Source organism: Moschus berezovskii, chromosome X (genome assembly GCF_049115385.1).
Source record: "Moschus berezovskii isolate FMDL1 chromosome X, NW_MosBer_1.0, whole genome shotgun sequence".
NCBI classification, from domain to species: Eukaryota; Metazoa; Chordata; class Mammalia; order Artiodactyla; family Moschidae; genus Moschus; species Moschus berezovskii.
Window position 1 is genome coordinate 8,628,776 of NC_142488.1, and position 20,917 is coordinate 8,649,692.

Here is a 20,917-nt window from a genome sequence, read left to right on the forward strand (position 1 = left end):
TGGGCGTTGCGGAGGCTGCGTCTCAGTTACGTCCTGTGACGTCACTGGCCGGACCCGAAAGCCTCCTTCTGGCTGCCGGCTGGCTTGTTGAGGAGCTGGGAGTTGCGGAGGCTATTCTCAGCGCTCTCCTGCTGGGCTGGTTATCCGTCAGCCCGTCCAGTGAATGTGGGTGACTGCCGAGGTGGGGCCAGGTGGCAGGACCCATGGTCTCCTCGGTCCTCTGTGTGTGTCTCGGCGAATGCAGGGTGTGAGGTGGTGATTAAAGGTGAGTGCATGATTTGTACAATGACATCCTCAGGGAGACACCCCTGGTTCTCGGGTCTGTGGCCTTCCCCATGGGAGAGGCTAGGGTGCCCCCTCCCCCTGGGCGCTGAGAGTAGCACACGGTGACCCCCAGCTGGGGAGGGGAGGAGGCCCTATGACATAGTGCCCATAGGAGGGGACTGAGCGCATAGTGATCCCACTGAGAAATCCCTTTTAGTAGATAAGGGGCTTCCCTGGGGGCTCACCTAAGAAGGCCTTCTCTCTCCTTGCTATTCTTTGGAACCCTGTATTCAGGTGGCTGTATCTTTCTGTGTCTCCTTTGCCTTTCTCTTCTCTTCTCATCTGTTTGTAAGGCCTTCTCAAACAACCACCTTTCCCTTTTGCATTTCTTTTTCTTGTGGATGCTTTTGATCACTACCTCCTGTACTATGTTAAGAACCTCCATCCGTAGGTTTTCTGGTACTCTGTGTGCCAGATCTAAGCCTTGAATCTATTTGTCACTTCCAATGTATACTCACAAGGGATTTGAATAAAGCAAAGAAACAGAGGAAAACAATAGAATGGGAGAGACTAGAGATCTCTTCAAGAAAATGAGAAATGCCAAGGGAACATTTCATGCAAATATAGGCACAATAAAGGACAGAAACGTTATGGGCCTACCTAAAGCAGAAGAGATTAGGAAGAGGTAGCAAGAATACACAGAAAAACTTTCAAAAAAAAAATCTTAATAACCTGGATAACCACGATGATGTGATCACTCACCTAGAGCCAGACATCCTGGAGTACAGAGTCAAGTGGGCCTTAGGAAGCAGCAGTGCAAACAAAGCTAGTGGAGGTGATTTGTTGGGGTCCTTTAATGTACTGGGACCTGGCGGTCTGGAGGCGACGATAAGAAAGTGAGAGAGAGAGAGGCTGATACTCCCTGGTTGATGCAGAGAACCAATAATGTCCTTGACACAGGACTTGCCTCTCTCACGAAGGCACCGGGTGCCTTCTCGAGAGAGTCTTAGAAGCCCGGGCAGCAGAGTGAGCAAGATGGGTTTCTGTGCTCCAGAGTGCTAGCTGAGGGAAGAGAGAGAGAGAGAGACACGGGGACCCAAGCTCTGATGGAGCAAAGGTGCTTTATTAGCAGAAATGCAGGCTTATATATCTTTAGTAAGCTGATCACTCAGCTATTACACAGGATGAAATTTTATCAATAGCCACACATGTCTAGTCTAATACATAGAAGGTCACTGAGGCCGAAAAGAGTCACTGCATGTCTCATCCCATGACCTCAGTCCTGAGAACTGCATGCATCTTTACTCATTCTTGGGATAGGAACTGATAAGGAACAGAGAGTTCTTAAGAAAAAGAAAACAGCATGCAGGAATCCTCCTGTTAAATGTTCCCTGACAGTGATTAAATTCCAGCTGAGTTCTTTCAGATCCTAAAAGATGCCACACTGTTAAAGTGTGGCACTCAACACGCCAGCCAGTTTGGAAAAATTGGCAGTGGCCACAGGACTGGAAAAGGTCAGTTTTCATTTCAGTCCCAAAGAAGGGCAATGCCAGACAGTGTTCAAACTACTGCACAACTGCGCTCATTTCACGTGCTAGCAAGGTAATGCTCAAAATCCTTCTAGCTAGTCTTCAACAGTATGTGACCCGAGAACTTCACAGTCCACACTTTCAAGTAGTTGATTCTAAATGCACAGTGATGCCACAAAGATGGTCAAGGCACAGACACACAATGTGATTTCATTTATATCTAAATCAGTGAAACAAAATATTCGCTGCGAGTTACAAACTTTTTAGCATGAAAAATCTTATATTCGTATATGAAATATTCTGCTGCAAATGAAAAATATGTTTTAAAGTGAAATTCATTCTTGTCAATTATTTTGAGACTATGGAAAGAATAAAATTACGTTCATTGGGGCTGCTTCAGTTCAGTTCTGTTGCTCAGTCGTGTCCAACTCTTTCCTTTGGTGGTTGCTTAATCCTTCACAGATGTTTTTTCTTAAAAATTCCCTTACAGTTTTACAGTCTTAATTAGATAGAAAATGAGCAGTAGATTTTTTTATACTATGTTTGTTTTCTGGACATTTTAATTTCCTTTAATTTATGAATGTAACTACAATGTTTTTTCTATTGAGCGGGTATTAAAAATTACTCCTGTCTCTTGTGTGGAACACACTGTTTACAGTACTGTTGGGAGACATGTTATTGCCTAAAACCTTTGCTAAGTCAGCTCTACAGTCTAGGTTTTTTGTTTGTTTGTTTTTCGTTGTTTAGGCTGAGAATTTTCTCATCTATTTTTAGTATCTTCAGGGCTTCTATTAGGAATATGTGTCTGCTGGTGTTTACTTGCACAGTCGTGTCCAACTCTTTGCCACCCCATGGGCTGTATGTCCACCAGTCTCTTCTGTTCATGGGGATTCTCCAGGCAAAAATACTGGAGTGGGTTGCCATGCTCTCCTGTGGGGAGTCTTCCTGACCCAGAGATGGAATTCGCATCTGCTACGGCTCCTGCATTGCAGGCGGATTCTTTACCACTGAGTGAAAATAGATCTTATATACATGAAACCCACTTTATTTATGAAGATTCATAATTGGTGAAAAGCAAAGATGAAGAAACCCAAACAAGCATTTATCTTTTACCAATGAATAATAAGAAAAGAAACCTTCATTTCAATTTGCCTTCGTTTATTTTTTCAATTAACTTTTCATTGAAGGATAATTGCTTTCCAGAATTCTGTCGTTTTCTGTCAAACTTCAACATAACAGTCTTTCTTAACTCATGGTTTCTCTTCAATATCATCTAATTCAGTGTAAATAACTTCTTTTAACGTTTCTTACAGGGTATCTGCTGAGAATGAATTCCCCAATTTTTTGTTCATATGAGAATATGTCCTTCTTTGTTTTTGAAGGATAATATTCCTGGGTGTAGAAGTTAATTTCAGTACATTTTTTAAAAAATTATTTCCCTTTATTTATTGACATGTTGTACCTGTACCACGAATTTACTAGTTAAGCTGTATAATTCATTGATGTGTAACTTATTCATAGGTTGAATAACTTTAACCCCAGTCTCACTCTAGAATATTTTCATCACTCCAATGGGAAACACTCTCCAGTTGGCAGACATTTTCCATTTCCCCCTTTATCTGGGCCCTTGCACTCACTACTCTATTTTCGGTCTTTAGAGAATTACCTAATCTGGGACATACGCATTTACATGAACAGAATAATGCAGTACACAGCCTTTTGTTCCTGGCTTCTTTTAATTAGCATGATCATTTCAGAGCTCTAGCATGTTACAACTTGTCTGAGAACTCCATTCCTTTGATGGCCAAATAATTTTGCATTGCATGTTTTGTTTATTCGATCACCAGTTGATGGACATTTGAGTTATTTCAACTTTTTACACATTTTTAAGTTTACTTCTTTTTAAACTTTATTTCTTTTTTACTTTAGTAATTAAAAAATCTTAAATTTAATGGCTTCTTCTACGTCTATTTAGGTTACCATATGATTTTTAGCTTTCCTTTGGTTAATATGATCTGTCACATTGGTTGATTGGCAAATATTGGAGAATCCTTGCATCCCTGGAATAAACCCAACTTGATTATGGTTTTGGATGTGTCGTTGAATTCTGTTTGTTAAACTTTTGCTGAGGATTTTTTGCGTCTATGTTCATCAGTGATATTGGCCTGTAGTTTTCTTATTTGGTCTTGTCTTTGTCTGGTTTTGGTATCAGGGTGATGGTAGCCTCGTAGAATGAGTTTGGAAGTGTTCCTTCCTCTGCAGTTTATTGAAAGAGTTTTAGAAAGATAGGCATTTGCTCATCTCTGAATGTTTGATGGAATTCACCTGTGAAGCCATCCAGTCCTGGGCTTTTGTCTTTTGGGAATTTTTGATCACAGCTTCGATTTGGAGCTTGTAATTGGGTGGTTCAAAATTTCTATTTCTTCCTGGTTCAGTCTTGGAAGATTGAGCTTCTCTAAACATCTGTCCATTTCTTACAGGCTATCCATTTTATTGCCATAGAGTTGTTCATAATAGTCTGTTATCCTCCTTTGTATTTCTGCATTTTCTGTTGTAACCTCTCCTTTTTCATTTCTAAGTTTGTTGATTTGATTCTTCTCTCTCTTTTTCTTGATGAGTCTGGCTAAAGGTTTGTCAGTTTTATCTTCTCAAAGAACCAGCTTTTAGTTTATTAATCTTTCCTATTGTTTCTTTTATTTATTTCTGTTTGGATCTTTACGATTTCTTTCTATGTACTAGTTTTGACTATTTTGTTGTTCTTCTTCTTTAGGAGTCAATTGAGGTTGTCTTTTCGATGCTTTTCTTGTTTCTTGAGTTAGGGTTTTATTGCTACACACTTCCCCCTTAGCACTACTTTTCTTGCATCCCATAGGTTTTGAGGTGTCGTGTTTTCAATGTCACTTGTTTCTAGAAACTTTTCGATTTCCATTTTGCTTTCTTCAGTAACCTGTTGGTTATTTAGAAACATGTTGTTTAATCTCCACGTGTTTGTGTTTCTTACAGTTTTTTTCTTCTAATTGATATCTAGTCTCATAGTGTTGTGGTCAGAGAAGATGCTTGATACAATTTCAATTTTGTTAATTTGACTGAGATTTGATTTGGGACCCAAGATGTGGTCTATCCTGGAGAATGTTCCATGTGCACTTGAGAAGAAGATGTATTCTTCTCTATTTCGATGGCAGGTCCTGATGATATCAATGAGAGTCCTCTCATCTCACGTATCATTTAAGATATATGTTTCTGTGTTAATATTCTGTTTCCATGATCTGTCCATTGGTGTGAGTGGGGTGTTAAAGTCGACTATGAGTGCTTTACTGTCAGTTTCTCTTTTAATGTCTGTTAGTGTTTGTCTTATGTATTGAGGTGCTCCTATGTTGTGGGCATAGATGTTTACAATTGCTATGTCTTCATCTTGTATTGATCCCTTCATCACTGCCTAGTGTCCTTCCTTATCTATTGTAATCTCCTTTAGTTTAAGGTATGATATGAGGATTGCTGTTCCATTTTTCTTTTGATTCCCATTTGCATGGCATATATTTTTCCATCCTGTCAGTTTCAGTCTATATGTGTCTTTAGGTCTGAAGTGGGTTTCTTGTAGACAGCATGTGCATGGGTCTTTTCTTGCAAGTTAATATATTTATTTTAATCGGAAGCTACTTACTTTGCAGTATTGTGGTGGTTTTTGCCATATACTGAGTTGAATCAGCCATGGGTGTACCTGTGTTCCCCATCCTGAAACCCCGACCACTTCCCTCCCCATCCCATCCCCCAGGGTTTTCCCAGTGCACCGGCTTTGTGTGCCCTATGGCATGCATCAAAGTTGGACTGGTGATCTAGTTCACATATCATAATATACATGTTTCAATGCTAGTCTCTCAAATCGTCTCACCCTGGCCTTCTCCCACAGAGTCCAAAAGTTTCCCACAGAGTCCAAAAGTTTCTTCTGTGTCTCTTTTACCACCTCCCATATGTGGTCATCATTACCATGTTTCTAATTTCCATCTATATATGTTAATATACTCTATTCGTGTTTTTCCTTCTGACATATTTCAGTCTGTATAATAGGCTCCAGTTCCACTCACCTCATTAGAAGTTATTCAGCTACATTCTTTTTAGTAGCTCAGTCACATGTACCACAGTTTTCTTTTCTGTTTGTTTGCTGAAGGACATCTAGCTTGTTTCCATATCCTAGCTACTGTAAACAGTGCTGCAGTGACCATTGGGATACACATGTCTTTTTCAGTTCTGGTTTCCTCAGTGTGTATGCCCAGAAGTGGGATTTCTGGGTTGTATGGCAATTCTATTTCCAGTTTTTTAAGGGATCCCCACACTGTTCTCCATAGTGGCCATTCTAGTTTGCATTCCCACCAACAGTCTAAGAGGGTTCCCTTACTCTGCAGCCTCTCTAGCATTTATTGTTTGTAGACTTTTTGATAGCAGCCATTCTGACCAGTGGGAGATGATCCCTCTTTGTGGTTATGATTTGCATTTCTCTGATAATGAGTGAGGTTGAGCACCTTTTCATGTGTTTGTTAGCCATTTCTGTGTCTTCTTTGGAGAAAAGTCTCTTCAGTTCTTTGTCCCATTTTTTGCTTGGTTCATTTATTTGTCTGGTTTGGATCTGCTTTTATATTTTTGAGATTAATCTTTGTCATTTGCTTCATTTGCTATTTTTTTTTCCCATTCTGAAGGCTGTCTTTTCACCTTGCTCATAGTTGCCTTCATTGAGCAAAATCTTTTAAGTTTAACTAGGCCCAGTTTGTTTAATTTTGCTTGTATTTCCATTACTCTGGGAGGTGTGTCATAGAGGATCCTACTATGATTTATGTAAGGGAACGTTTTGTATATGTTTTCCTCTCAGAATTTTATGGTTTCTAGTCCTGCATTTGAAAATTTAATCCATTTGAGTTTATTTTGTGTATGGTGTTAGAAAGTGTGCTAGTTTCCTTCTTTTACATTTGGTAGACCAGTTTTGCCAGCACCACTTGTGAAAGAGATTGTTTTTCCTCCATTGTGTATTTTTACATCCTTTGTCAAAGATATGGTGTCCATAGGAGCGTTGTTTTATCTCTGGGCTTTCTATTTTGTTGCATTGATCTATATATCTGTCTTTGTGCCAGTACCATACTGTCTTCATGACTGTACCTTTGTGGTGTAGTCTGAAGCCAGGCATTTTGATTCCTCCTCTTCCATTCATTCTCAAGATTGCTTTGGCTATTCGAGATATTTCTGTATTTCAGGACACACTGTGAAGTTATTCTCGTTCTGTGAAAAATACCATTGATGGCTTGATAGGGATTGCAGTGAATCTATCGATTGCTTTGGGGGGTATACTCATTTTCTTTATATTGATTCTTCACATCCATGAACATGGGATATTTCTCCGTCTATTTGTTTCATCTTTGATTTCTTTCATCAGTGTTTTAACGTTTTCGATTATGGACCACCCCCAGGTGTCCATCAAGATCAGTGAGCAAAGTGAAGACTTGCTTAGCCACATGATGGATTTGAAGGTCCGTGAGAGAGACTCCAGTCCATTTTTAATTCACTGATTCCTAGAATGTCGACGTTCACTCTTGCCATCTCCTGTTTGACCACTTCCAATTTGCCTTGATTCATGGACCTAACATTCCAGGTTCCTATGCAATATTGCTCTTTACAGCACCGGACCTTGCTTCTATCATTGGTCACATCCACAACTGGGTATTGGTTTTGCTTTTGCTCCATCCCTTTATTCCTTCTATAGTTATTTCTCCACTGAGCTCCAGTAGCATACTGGGCACCTACCGTCCTGGGGAATTCCTCATTCAGTATCCTATCATTTTGCCCTTTGTTACTGTTCATGAGGTTCTCAAGGCAAGTATACTGAAGTGGTTTGCCATTCCCTTCTCCAATGGACCACATTCGGCTGTGGTCCATGTGATCAGATCAGCTAGTTTCCTGTGATTATGATTTCAGTTTGTCTGCCCTCTGGTGCCCCCTAGCAATACCTACCGTCTTATTTGGGTTTCTCTTACCTTGGTCGTGGAAAATCTCTTCACAGCCGCTCCAGCAAAGTGCAGCCGCTGTACCTTACCTTGGACGAGGGGTATCTCCTCAAGGCCGCCCCTCCTGACCTTGAATGCAGAGTAGCTCCTCTCGGCCCTCCTGCGCCCGCGCAGCCACTGCCTGTTGGACGTGGGGTAGCTCCTCTCGGCCGCTGGCCCTGGCCTCAGGCGTTGGGTAGCTCCTCACGGCCGCACCTCTTTGCGTGGTTCGTTGCATCATGGTCAACAAAAGAGTCCGAAATGCAGTACTTGGATGCAATCTTAAAAATGACAGGATGATTTCTGTTCGTTTCCAAGGCAAACCATTCAATATTACAGTAATCCAGGCCTATGCCCCAACCAGTAATGCTGAAGAAGCCGAAGTTAATCGGTTCTATGAAGACCTACAAGACCTTTTAGAACTAACACCCAAAAAAGATGTCCTTTTCATTCTAGGGGACTGGAATGCAAAAGTAGGAAGTCAAGAAACACCTGGAGTAACTGGCAAATTTGGCCTTGGAGCACGGAATGAAGCAGGGCAAAGGCTAATAGAGTTTTGTCAAGAGAATGCACTGGTCATAGCAAACACCCTCTTCCAACAACACAAGAGAAGACTCTACACATGGACATCACCAGATGGTCAACACCGAAATCAGATTGATTATATTCTTTGCAACCAAAGATGGAGAAGCTGTATACAGTTAGCGAAAACAAGACCAGGAGCTGACTGTGGCTCAGATCATGAACTCCTTATTGCGAAGTTCAGATTTAAATTGAAGAAAGTAGGGAAAACCACTAGACCATTCAGATATGACCTCAATCAAATCCCTTATGATTATACAGTGGAAGTGAGAAATAGATTTAAGGGACTAGATCTGATTGATAGAGTGCCTGATGAACTCTGGACGGAGGTTCGTGACATTGTACAGGAGACAGGGACCAAGACCATCCCCATGGAAAAGAAATGCAAAAGAGCGAAATGGCTGTCTGAGGAGGCCTTACAAATAGCTGTAAAAAGAAGAGAGGCGAAAAGCAAAGGAGAAAAGGAAAGATATAAGCATCTGAATGCAGAGTTCCAAAGAATAGCAAGGAGAGATAAGAAAGCCTTCCTCAGTGATCAATGCAAAGAAATAGAGGAAAACAACAGAATAGGAAAAACAAGATATGTCTTCAAGAAAATTAGAGATTCCAAGGGAACATTTCATGCAAAGATGGGCTCGATAAAGGACAGAAATGGTATGGGCCTAACAGAAGCAGAAGATATTAAGAAGAGGTGGCAGGAATACACAGAAGAACTGTACAAAAAAGATCTTCACGAGCAAGATAGTCACGATAATGTGATCACTGACCTACAGCCAGACATCTTGGAATGTGAAGTCAAGTGGGCCTTAGAAAGCATCACTACTAACAAAGCTAGTGGAGGTGATGGAATTCCAGTTGAGCTATTTCAAGTCTTGAAAGATGATGCTGTGAAAGTGCTGCACTCAATATGCCAGCAGATTTGGAAAACTCAGCAGTGGCCATAGGACTGGAATAGGTCAGTCTTCATTCCAATCCCAAAGAAAGGCAATGCCAAAGAATGCTCAAACTACCGGACAATTGCACTCATCTCACACGCTAGTAAAGTCATGCTCAAAATTCTCCAAGCCAGGCTTCAGCAGTATGTAAACCGTGAAATCCCAGATGTTCAAGCAGGTTTTAGAAAAGGCAGAGGCACCAGAGATCAAATTGCCAACATCTGCTGGATCATGGAGAAAGCAAGAGAGTTTCAGAAAAACATCTATTTCTGCTTCATTGACTATGCCAAAGCCTTTGACTGTGTCGATCACAATAAACTGTGGAACATTCTGAAAGAGATGGGAATCCCAGACCACCTGACCTGCCTCTTGAGAAACCTGTATGCAGGTCAGGAAGCAACTGTTAGAACTGGACATGGAACAACAGACTGGTTCCAAATAGGAAAAGGAGTACGTCAAGGTTGTATATTGTCACCTTGCTTATTTAACTTATATGCAGAGTACATCATGAGGAACGCTGGGCTGGAAGAAGCACAAGCTGGAATCAAGATTGCTGGGAGAAATATCAATAATCTCAGATATGCAGATGACACTACCCTTATGGCAGAAAGTGAAGAGGAACTCAAAAGCCTCTTGATGAAAGTGAAAGAGGAGAGTGAAAAGGTTGGCTTGAAGCTCAACATTCAGAAAACTAAGATCATGGCATCTGGTCCTGTCACTTCATGGGAAATAGATGGAAAAACAGTGGAAACAGTGTCAGACTTTATTTTTTTGGGCTCCAAAATCACTGCGGATGCTAATTGCAGCCATGAAATTAAAAGACGCCTTCTCCTTGGAAGGAAAGTTATGACCAACCTTGATAGTATATTAAAAAGCAGAGACATTACTTTGCCAACCAAGGTCCGTCTGGTCAAGGCAATGGTTTTTCCCGTGGTCATGTATGGATGTGAGAGTTGGACTGTGAAGAAAGCTGATTGCCGAAGAATCAATGCTTTTGAACTGTGGTGTTGGAGAAGACTCTTGAGAGTCCCTTATACTGCAAGGAAATCCAACCAGTCCATTCTAAAGGAAATCAATCCTGGATGTTCATTGGAGGGACTGATGCTAAAGCTGAAACTCCAATACTTTGGCCACCTCATGTGACGAGTTGACTCACTGGAAAAGACTGTGATGCTGGGAAAGGTTGGGGGCGGGAGGAGAAGGGGACGACGGAGATTGAGATGGCTGCATGGCATCACCGACTCTGTGGACATGAGTTTGTGTGTACTCCGGGAGTTGGTGATGGACAGGGAGGCCTTGCGTGCTGTGATTCATGGGGTCGCGAAGAGTCGGACACGACTGAGCGACTGAACTGAACTGAACTGAGAGAGACTCAGAGGACTGGTGGGTAGGGGAGCTGCATGGGGAATGGGGGGAATCTTGTTATCCCTGTGCATGTGGTGTGAGCATTTGGAGAGGAGTAGCAGAAGCTGTTGCTGCCTGCCTGGCAGGCAAGATGAGGACCCTAGAAGCTGGCACCTTTTCCCTCCTCCTGGTCCTGGAATGTGCAGGACCTGAGCCATCCCGGGTCTCGCTGCAAGCTGATATTTTCCTTTTGGAACAACCCCTACTTGTGGAACACAGTGATCATTGAGGAGTACTACCTTGACATTGCTGGCACAACTTCGCTCCCAGTGCAGTGTGAGTGGGTGGGGGAGGGAGTGCATGCTCCTCCTGCATGATCCTACCCTGTCTCCCCTGTGTTGATCCAGGATACAGGATTCCTCCAGGGTGGGTCATTTGCCTCTAGTCCACTACTTCTGGGATTATGAAAGGGGAACTCCCAGACATGGGCTGCACAGCAGCAGCCTTAACTTCCTCAACTGGTTATCAGAACACAACTGCCCAGGATCAAACAGGATTGCTGAGGTGGAGACTCTCTGGGCCTCTGCAGAATTGGTGATTGTTATTAGAGTTCTTGGCTGCTCACGGGAGGGTTCCGGGCCTGGTCAGCCCAGTGCTGGCCTTGTTCATGTCACCAGCAGATCATCGACGAAGACTTGTGGATCAATCCCCTGCAGCACTACTCAGGTAGAAGGTTCTGAGACAAGAGGTAACTGAGAGAAAAATGTGTTGTGAGGGGATCAGAAGCTGGGTCCTGAAGGCTCAGCCGTGTAGAGGCCTGGACACTCCTTTCCCACATGGGAAATCTCAGGCTCATGCCGGCTGGATGCGGAGCCTAGATTCATGTCATGCACATAGATTGGATGATTGAGGACTTCATATGTCCAAGTCGTGCTGCACACTAAGCAACTGTGCTTACAGCATTAGAGTCCTACGTGATTCTAATAGAGGCAGGGTTAATCAAGCTCCTTCGTCAGAATCTTCCTTCCCTGGGTCCTGCCATCCACAGGCGTCCTGCTGCTCATTTAGTTTGAGATTCCCTGGGTCCTTCACCGCCATCCCTTCTCCTGAGAAGCCCCAGAAATTGCAACGGGCTTCTCTCTGGTGTCACACTGCACTTTTGTGTTGAATTTCGTGTCTTCTCTGAATGTCCACATCTGCCACTTGGCCTCTCACCACCAAAACAGAGTCAAAGCTGGAAATGTATTAAGACTGGCTAGTGATAATACTGAAGGGCTGGGGGAGGAAATGGACAGTGATCCCAAAAGGGCAGGACATGGAGCCTACTGACGTCATCTCCCACACTGCTGGACACAGGCATCTTCAGCTACTGAAACACCTGTTTTACCTGTTTGTGTTTATGTCCCTGTATCTTGCACGTGTGTGTGTACACAGGCGTGCTTGTGTCGCCTGTGTGTGTCTGTGTGTTTGTGTGTGCCTGTGTCTGGCCCACTGCAGACACAGAGGTGAAGGCGAGAGAACATGAGACGTGGAGCAACCAGAAGAGGAGGCACGAGGCATCCATAGACTTGGGGAGACTGTTCGGAGAATCTCCGCAGAGCCCATTTCCAGGACTGAAGTGAGGAAAAGATGGCCAGTGACACCTGTCCTGCAAGTGCCAGCCAAACCCACAAGTAGTATCTCCTGAACTTCTAAGCCGTTGCACTGCTGTTGCTTTAGTCTGATATTCTGCCCTCCCGTGGAGAAATAGAAGAATGCTTATGAATGTAATTTATAAAATTCAGATGTATTCTTTACATGTTGAAAAAGATATTGTATAACTTTATTAAAAATTAATATATACTCATAACAAAAAATGTAAAGTTGCTCAAAAAATGCAAGGAAGGAAAAAACCACCGGTGATATCATTTACAAGTAGCTCAGAATTCTGAGTTCCTGGGACATGGAGCTAAAAAGATGAGGGTGTGCTAATTCTTTTAGTATAAAATTATTTTTTCTGCTATTTGAATGCCAACATAGAACTTGATTCTGATAAGTGATTCTTGCTTTATTTACTTATCGTTAAGCCTCTAATTTTACAAATACCTAGTAATTTGACCCCCTGTTTAGAGACTGTTTGCTTCAAGGTTTTTATGTTGTTGTTGTTGCTTTTCCTTTTTGCTATGATTAAAAATATTGCATGTCGTGGCTATGGTAAATAGTGCTACAGTGAACATCGGGGTGCATGTATCATTTTAAATTAAGGTTTTCTCCAGGAAACTGCCCAGGAGTAGTTCACATGGTGATTATATTTTTAGTCTCTTAAGGAGCTGCTACACTGTTCATTTTGAGTGAACTCCAGGAGTTGGTGATGTACAGGGAGGCCTGGCGTGCTGTGATTCATGGGGTCGCGGAGAGTCGGACATGACTGAGCGACTGAACTGAACTGAACACTGTTCATCATAGTGTTGGTACCAATTTACTTGCCCACCGACAGTGCAAAAGGGTTCCCTTTTCTCCACACCCTCTCCAAATCATAGTTTGCAGAATTTTTGATGGTGGCTCTTCGGACTGGTGTGAAGTAATACCTCATTGTAGTTTTGATTTGCATTTCTCTGGTAACTAGTGATGTTTTGCATATTTTCAAGGGTTTGTTGGCCAACTGTGTGTCTTCTTTAGAAAAATGTCTATTTAGATCTGCCCTTTTATTGACTGAGTTTTTTTTTTTTTAATATACTGAGCTACATGTGCTGTTTGTGTATTTTGGAGAATTATGCCTTGATAACTAATGAGAACTATCTGTGTAGCACAAGTAACTGTCTTCAATACTCTGTGGTCATCTGAATGGGAAGGAAATTAAAGAGAAAAGCACACACACAGTTGATTTACTTTGCTGTACAGCAGGAAGTAATAAAACATTGTAAAGCAACTTACATACTGTAGGCTCCACTTTTAGAAAGTTCTAGATAAGGCAAAACTAATCTCTTCTGAAAGAACTGAGAACAGGGGTTGCATGGGGTAAGAGCAGTGTGGGGATGGGGCCCAAGAGATTTTCAAGGATGATGGGAAATTATATTGCAGGGAAGATCATATATATATATATATAAAATCTTGGTGAAATGGCATAAATTCTTCTGCAATGGTAATTCCAAACAAGGTCTTCTTAAGTAGCTCCATGCATTTATAAATTTACTAGACACTGTCAAACTGTCTTTCAGAAAGCTGCATCACTTTATGCTTTCACAGCGATGCATGATCATTCATTTTCCAACCTCTCATCCTCAATTTGGAAGACTGACAACTCTAGGGTAGGATGGGGAGAAATTAAGATGGTTTGGTGGGATAAGAGAGGCATTTTAATTGCCCCTTATGAGCCCACGAACCTCACCTGTCATCTTCATCTCTCTAACTCAGCACTGATGTGTCACATGGCAGTGGTAGTGTGTCTCCTCCGAAACTGGTTTCACAGTCACAGTATTCAGGCTGGAGAAGGAAATGGCAACCCACTCCAGTGTTCTTGCCTGGAGAATCCCAGGGACAGCGGAGCCTGCTCGGCTGCCGTCTGTGTGGTCGCACAGAGTCAGACACGACTGAAGTGACTTAGCATAGCATAGCATTCTGTTCCCTCTTTAGCAAAGGAATTCCTTTTATTCTTTGAAATTTATTTATTTTAATTGGAGGCTAACTACTTTACAATATTGTAGTGGTTTTTGCCATACTTGACATGAATCCGCCACGGGTGTACATGGCTTCCCCATCCTGAAACCCCCTACCACCTCCCTTCCCATCCCGTCCCTCTGGGTTATCCCAGTGCACCGGCCCCGAGCACTCTTTCTCATGCATGGAGTCTGCACTGGTGATCTGTTTCACATATGATAATATACATGTTTCAATACCATTCTCCCAGATCATCACACCCTCGCCTTCTCCCACAGAGTCCAAAAGACTCTTCTGTACATCTGTGTCTCTTTTGCTGTCTCCCATACAGGGTTATCATTACCATCTTTCTAAATGCAATATATGCGCGTTAGGACACTGTATTGGTGTTTTTTTTCTGACTTACTTCATTCTGTAAAATAGGCTCCAGTTTCATCCACCTCATTAGAACTGATTCAAATATACTCTTTTTAATGGCTGTGTAATATTCCATTGTGTATATGTACCATGGATTTCTAATCCATTCGTCTGCTGATGGGTATCTAGGTTGCTTCCATGTCCTGGCTATTGTAAACAGTGCTGTGATGAACATTGGGGTCCACGTGTGTCTTTCAATCCTGGTTTCCTTGGTGTGTATGCCCAGCAGTGGAATCGCTGGGTCGTATGGCAGTTCTATTTCCAGGTTTTTAAAGAATCTCCACCCTGTTCTCCATAGTGGCTGTACTAGTTTGCATTCCCACCAACAGTGTAAGAGGGTTCCCTCTTCTCCACACCCTCTCCACGTCTATTGCTTCTAGAGTTTTGGATAGCAGCCGTCCTGACCAGCGTGAGATGGTACCTCATTGGGGTTTTGATTCGCATTTCTCTGATAATGAGTGATGTTGAGCATCATTTCATGGGTTTGTTAGCCATCTGTATATCTTCTTTGGAGCAAAGGAATTTAGAATGGAGCAGTGGGCTCCCATAGGTAGGGCAGGGCAAGTGGCCTACATCCAGTGCAGGCAATCCTGGGGGGTTTGCCCATGAAGAGTTTTATTTCAAGAATAAAACCAAGTAAAAGCTGCTTCTGGTTTGATTACCATCTCCATACTCCAGTATTCGAAAATAATGTCAGTAATTAAATACTTTTCCTCTGCAAAACCACATTTTGTTGGTTTCAGTTTTAAGGGGAACAGAGAGGTGGGAGGGGGCTTCGGGAGGGGGAACTCATGTACACTCGGGGCGGATTCATGTCAATGTATGGCAAAACCAACCAATATAATATTGTAAAATAAATAGCCTCCAATAAAAATTTTAAAAAAATAGAAAATAAAAGTTTGTCATCTATGTCAGGTTTTAATAATTTATATATTATTCACAAGGTAGAAAGTTTTAGTGTACATATATACAAGCACGCACACACATGTGTATATATATACAAAGGCACATACATTTGTGTGTGTGTGTATATATGTATAATTTCATGCGGCCACAGTTTTACTACCTATCTTTAAAAATTCACTGATTTCTATGAGGGAGTTCATTAAGAGAAGACCCTGTTAAACAATTGTCGCCAACTCAGGCTGCCATGGTTAACACTGCTCCATTCCACAGAGCATCCTTAATGGTTTGCAAGGCCTTGAGATCACTTCCTGCACAGTCTGCAGTCCCTGAAAGTGAAAGTGAAGTTGCTCAGTCGTGTCCGACTCTTGGCGACCCCGTGGACTGTAGCCTACCAGGATCCTCCATCCGTGGGATTCCCCAGGCAAGAGTAGTGGAGTGGATTGCCATTTCCTTCTCCAGGGATCTTCCCAACCCAGGGATCAAACCCGGGTCTCCCGCACTGGAGACAGACGCTTTAACCTCTGAGCCACCAGGGAAGCCCTGGTGGAATGTACTAATGTATTCCCCGAGGGAATGTACTAATACACACCCCACATTCAAACAGTTGATACTAAATACACAGTGATACCACAAGAAATGTCAAGGGAAAGACGCAATGTGCTTGTATTTATGTCTAAGTCAGTGAAACAAAGTATTCACTGCAAGGTACAAACTTTTTTAGCTTGAAAAGAGCGAAATCGTCTGATAGGTGAACATAAAATATCTTACTGAATTTGAAAAATATGTTTTGAATGAAATTCATTCTTAATTGTCAGTTATTTTGAGACTATGGAACAAAGAAAACAAACTTATGTTAACTGGGGCTGCTTGTGCTGTATCGTTTGCAGATTTTTTTTAAATTCCCTTACACTTTAAGAGTCATAAGTAGATACCATAGGCAAGGTTTATAGGAGACACACTCTCCCTGCCATGTGACCCATCGGAGCTGACTTAGAGAGGTGAGGATGGCAGGTGAGTTTGGAGGCCTCTTTAGGGGCATTAAAAATGCCTCATTTCTCCCACCCAAACATCTGAATTGCTCCCCATTCTCCGCTAGAGGTGTCAAGATGGGGCTTTGTGATGTCAAGGCTCACCCAGGGCCACCATTGGCTGGGGAAGTGACTGGCTTACCTCATAAAGCATGAGGGTGTGTCTCCCTTGGGAGGGGTATATATAGGGGTGCTCAGGGGCTCTGGAACAGACCATTGTGAGTCCTCAAAATGACTGACGTGACTGGGAAGCCACAAGGCTCCAGAGTAGTTATGGAACACGAGCCTCCTGCTCCCGAGGACAAGAAGAGAAAGACCTCCTCTCAAGTCAGGTCCGGAAACAAGGTCAAGGTGAGCTGGATCCACCCAAACTCCTCTTGTCCATTGACTGCACCCCATAAGACTCCTTCCCCTGTCCTTTCCTGGCACATATCCCTTCTCTGCCCACACCCTTTGTCCTGAAGCTGTCGTTCCCATCCATCTTCACCCTCTTCCCCAAATCAATGCCGTTCTTCCCCCTCTCTTGTTTTCTCCAGGCGGTCGGGGTAACTGCGAGAGTGAATAGTCACCTTCAGGCAAAGCTGGCCACGAAAAGTTCTGAGAAACCTCCCGCCACCAAGAAACTTACACAAATCAGAGGCTCAAAGCTCTGTAGCCAGGGTTCTAAGGGGAATGAAGAGCTGAATCAGGACGAACTGGAGGAGGTCGCGGAGACCCTGGAGACCCCTGTCATTCCAGCTGGACCAGTGGGCAGACAGTGACCTCAGAGCATGGCTAGAGACCTCAGACATCTTCTGGGATCTTGCCGCTGAGAGCTGGTACAGATGTTGCATATTATATCAACTGCATACATTAATAATGAAAATTAAAATCAACCTGATGTGAAATGATGTTTGTTTCTGAGTTCTCCGATAGTGGGGGGCAGAGAGGGCAGGGAAGGGATAAATGTGTGAAGAGGGAGGGAGATGGGTCCTGTGGGGGGTGGAGATGGGACCAGAAGGTCCAGTTTGCCAGAAAGTAGGGTGGGGGAAAGCACTGGTTCCAGACTCAGCTTCAAAGATATACTTCCCATGGGAAAAGAGGAAGAGGACTTGGTGTGTCTCTGTGTGAGTGCAGAGATGGAAACTTAGCTGGGGAACTGTGTCATGTGTGGGGTGGCAGTGCCATTTCCTAAGAAGGCATTCAAAGTAGTTGCCCCATAAAAAGAATGGAATATCGACATTTTCAGCAACATGGAAGGTATAATACTAAGTAAAAGAACTCAGAGACAAATCCTGTATGAGAGCACTCATAGAATCTAAAAATACCACAAAGTAGAGAATATAACACAAATGGAGGGTCACTGATAGAAGATTCTACTGGTTCCAACGGGGAGGGGAAGAGGGAGGGGCGATGCAGAGGTGGGGGAGTGGGAGGCACACAGTGTTAGGTGTCAGATGAGCTCAAGGATGTGCTGTACAACATAAGGATTGGAGCCAGTACTTTGTAATAGCAGTTAATGGAAAGCCAACTTTAACAATTGTATAATAAGAAAGAAAAGGAAAGAAAGAGAGGGGAGGAAGGAGGGAAGAAAGGGAGAAACAGAATGGTGTTTGTGGAGGTCCACAAGCCAACATTGACTAGCCCTTGTTTAGCTATAGAATTTATTTTATTTTTTTAATTTATTTTTTTGTAATTAATTTATTTTTTATTGGAGGCAAATTATTTTACAATATTATATTGGTTGGTTTTGCCATATATTGACATGAATTTAGAATGGAGCACTGGACTCCCACAGGTTGGGTAAGGGCAGTGGTCCACATCCAGGCAGGCATTACCGGGTTATTGCTCACAAATAATTTTATTAGAAGAATAAAACCAAGTAAAAGCTGATTCTCTTTTTATCACCATCTACATACTCCAGTATACTAAAATAACGTCAGCAATTAAAGACTTTTCCTCTGCAAAACCACATTTTGGTGGTTTAAGTTTTAAAAATTTGCTGTCATTTATGTCAGATTTTGATATTTTATATATTATTTGCAAGTTACGAAGTTTTAAAATATGTATGTTTACATACACACATATGTGTATATGGATCCATGTATATATATATATATATATATATTGCACAGGGCCACAGGTTTAGTACTTATTTTTAAAAATGCATTGTCTTCTCCGAGACAGTTAATTAAGAGAAGACCCTGTTAAACAGTTTTCCCAAGACAGGCTGCTGCCATGGTTACCACTGCTGCATTAAACAGAGCATCCTTAATGGTTTGGAAGACCTTGAGACTGCTTCCTGCACAGCCTGCAGACGCTGAGGGAACGTACTAATACACATACACCCCATCTTCAAAGAGTTGATTCTAAATACACAGTGATAACACAAAGACTGTCATGGTAAAGAGCCACAATGTGCTATTATTTATGTTTAAATCAGTGAAAGAAATTATTCATGCAAGGTACAAACTTTTTTAGCTTGAAAATGACAAAATCTTCTTATATTGGAACCTAAAATATCTTGCTGAATTTGAAAAATGTTTTAAAGTGGAATTCATTTTTAATTGTCATTTCAGTTCAGTTGCTCAGTCGTGTCCGACTCTCCGCGACCCCATGAATCACAGCACGCCAGGCCTCCCTGTCCATCACCAACTCCTGGAGTTCACTCAAACTCATGTCCACAGAGTCGGTGATGCCATGCAGCCATCTCATTCTCCGTCGTCCCCTTCTCCTCCCGCCCCCAACCTTTCCCAGCATCAGAGTCTTTTCCAGTGAGTCAACTCGTCTCATGAGGTGGCCAAAGTATTGCAGTTTCAGCCTCAGCATCAGTCCTTCCAATGAACACCCAGGATTGATCTCCTTTAGAATGCACTGGATGGATCTCCTTGCAGTCCAAGGGATTCTCAAGAGTCTTCTCCAACACCACAGTTCAAAAGCATTGATTCTTCAGCAATCAGCTTTCTTCACTGTCCAACTCTCACATCCATACATGACCACGGGAAAAACCATAGCCTTGACTAGACGGAACTTTGTTGGCAAAGTAATTTCTTTGCTTTTTAATATACTGTCTAGGTTGGTCATAACTTTCTTTCCAAGGAGTAAGTGTCTTTTAATTTCATGGCTGCAATCAGCATCTGCATTGAATTTGGAGCCCCAAAAATAAAGTCTGACACTGTTTCCACTGTTTTTCCATCTATTTCCCATGAAGTGACAGGACCAGATGCCATGATCTTTGTTTTCTGAATGTTGAGCTTCAAGCCAACCTTTTCACTCTCCTCTTTCACTTTCATCAAGAAGCTTTTTAGTTCCTCTTCACTTTCTGCCATAAGGGCAGTGTCATCTGCATATCTGAAGTTATTGATATTTCTCCCAGCGATCTTGATTCCAGCTTGTGCTTCTTCCAGCCCAGCGTTCCTCATGATGTACTCTGCATATAAGTTAAATAAGCAAGGAGACAATATACAGCCTTGACGTATTCCTTTTCCTATTTGGAACCAGTCTGTTGTTCCATGTACAGTCTTGACTGTTGCTTCCTAACCTGCATACAGGGTTCTCAAGAGGCAGGTCAGCTGGTCTGGTATTCCCATCTCTTTCAGAATTTTCCACAGTTTATTGCGATCCACACAGTCAAAGGCTTTGGCATAATCAATGAAGCAGAAATAGATGCTCTTCTGGAACTCTCTTGCTTTCTCCATGTTCCAGCGGATGTTGGCAATTTGATCTCTGGTGCCTCTGCCTTTTCTAAAACCTGCTTGAATATCTGGGAGTTCACGGTTCACATATTGCTGAAGCCTGGCTTGGAGAATTTTGAGCATGACTTTATTAGCGTGTGAGATGAGTGCAATTGTGTGGTAGTTTGAGCATTCTTTGGCATTGCCTTTCTTTGGGATTGGAATGAAGACTGACCTTTTCCAGTACTGTGGCCACTGTTGAGTTTTCCAAATTTGGTGGCATATTGAGTGCAGCACTTTCACAGCATCATCTTTCAAGATTTGAAATAGCTCAACTGCAATTCCATTACCTCCACCAACGTTGTTCGTAGTGATGCTTTCTAAGGCCCACTTGACTTCACATTCCAAGATGTCTGGCTCTAGGTCAGTGATAACGTTATCGTGACTATCTTGGTCGTGAAGATCTTTTTTTGTACAGTTCTTCTGTGTATTCTTGCCACCTCTTCTTAATATCTTCTGCTTCTGTTAGGTCCATACCATTTCTGTTTCTCTGTTTACTAGAGTCTTTTTTATAGGAGATATTAATACCTTATCTTC

The 20,917-nt window shown here is 42.4% G+C and overlaps 1 protein-coding gene across 1 annotated transcript in view; it reads left to right on the plus strand.

The window, feature by feature from the left end:
- The window catches only part of LOC148773218 (testis-specific Y-encoded protein 1-like), a 47,431-nt gene extending 36,011 nt beyond the window's left edge, over nt 1–11,420 (plus strand). The window contains exons 3-7 of the mRNA XM_088834007.1: nt 7,227–7,310; nt 8,913–8,922; nt 10,895–10,988; nt 11,095–11,244; nt 11,361–11,420. Coding sequence (XP_088690133.1) covers nt 7,227–7,310; nt 8,913–8,922; nt 10,895–10,988; nt 11,095–11,244; nt 11,361–11,420 — 398 coding nt within the window. The remainder of the gene's footprint in view (nt 1–7,226; nt 7,311–8,912; nt 8,923–10,894; nt 10,989–11,094; nt 11,245–11,360) is intronic.
- The last annotated feature ends 9,497 nt before the right edge of the window (nt 11,421–20,917 follow it).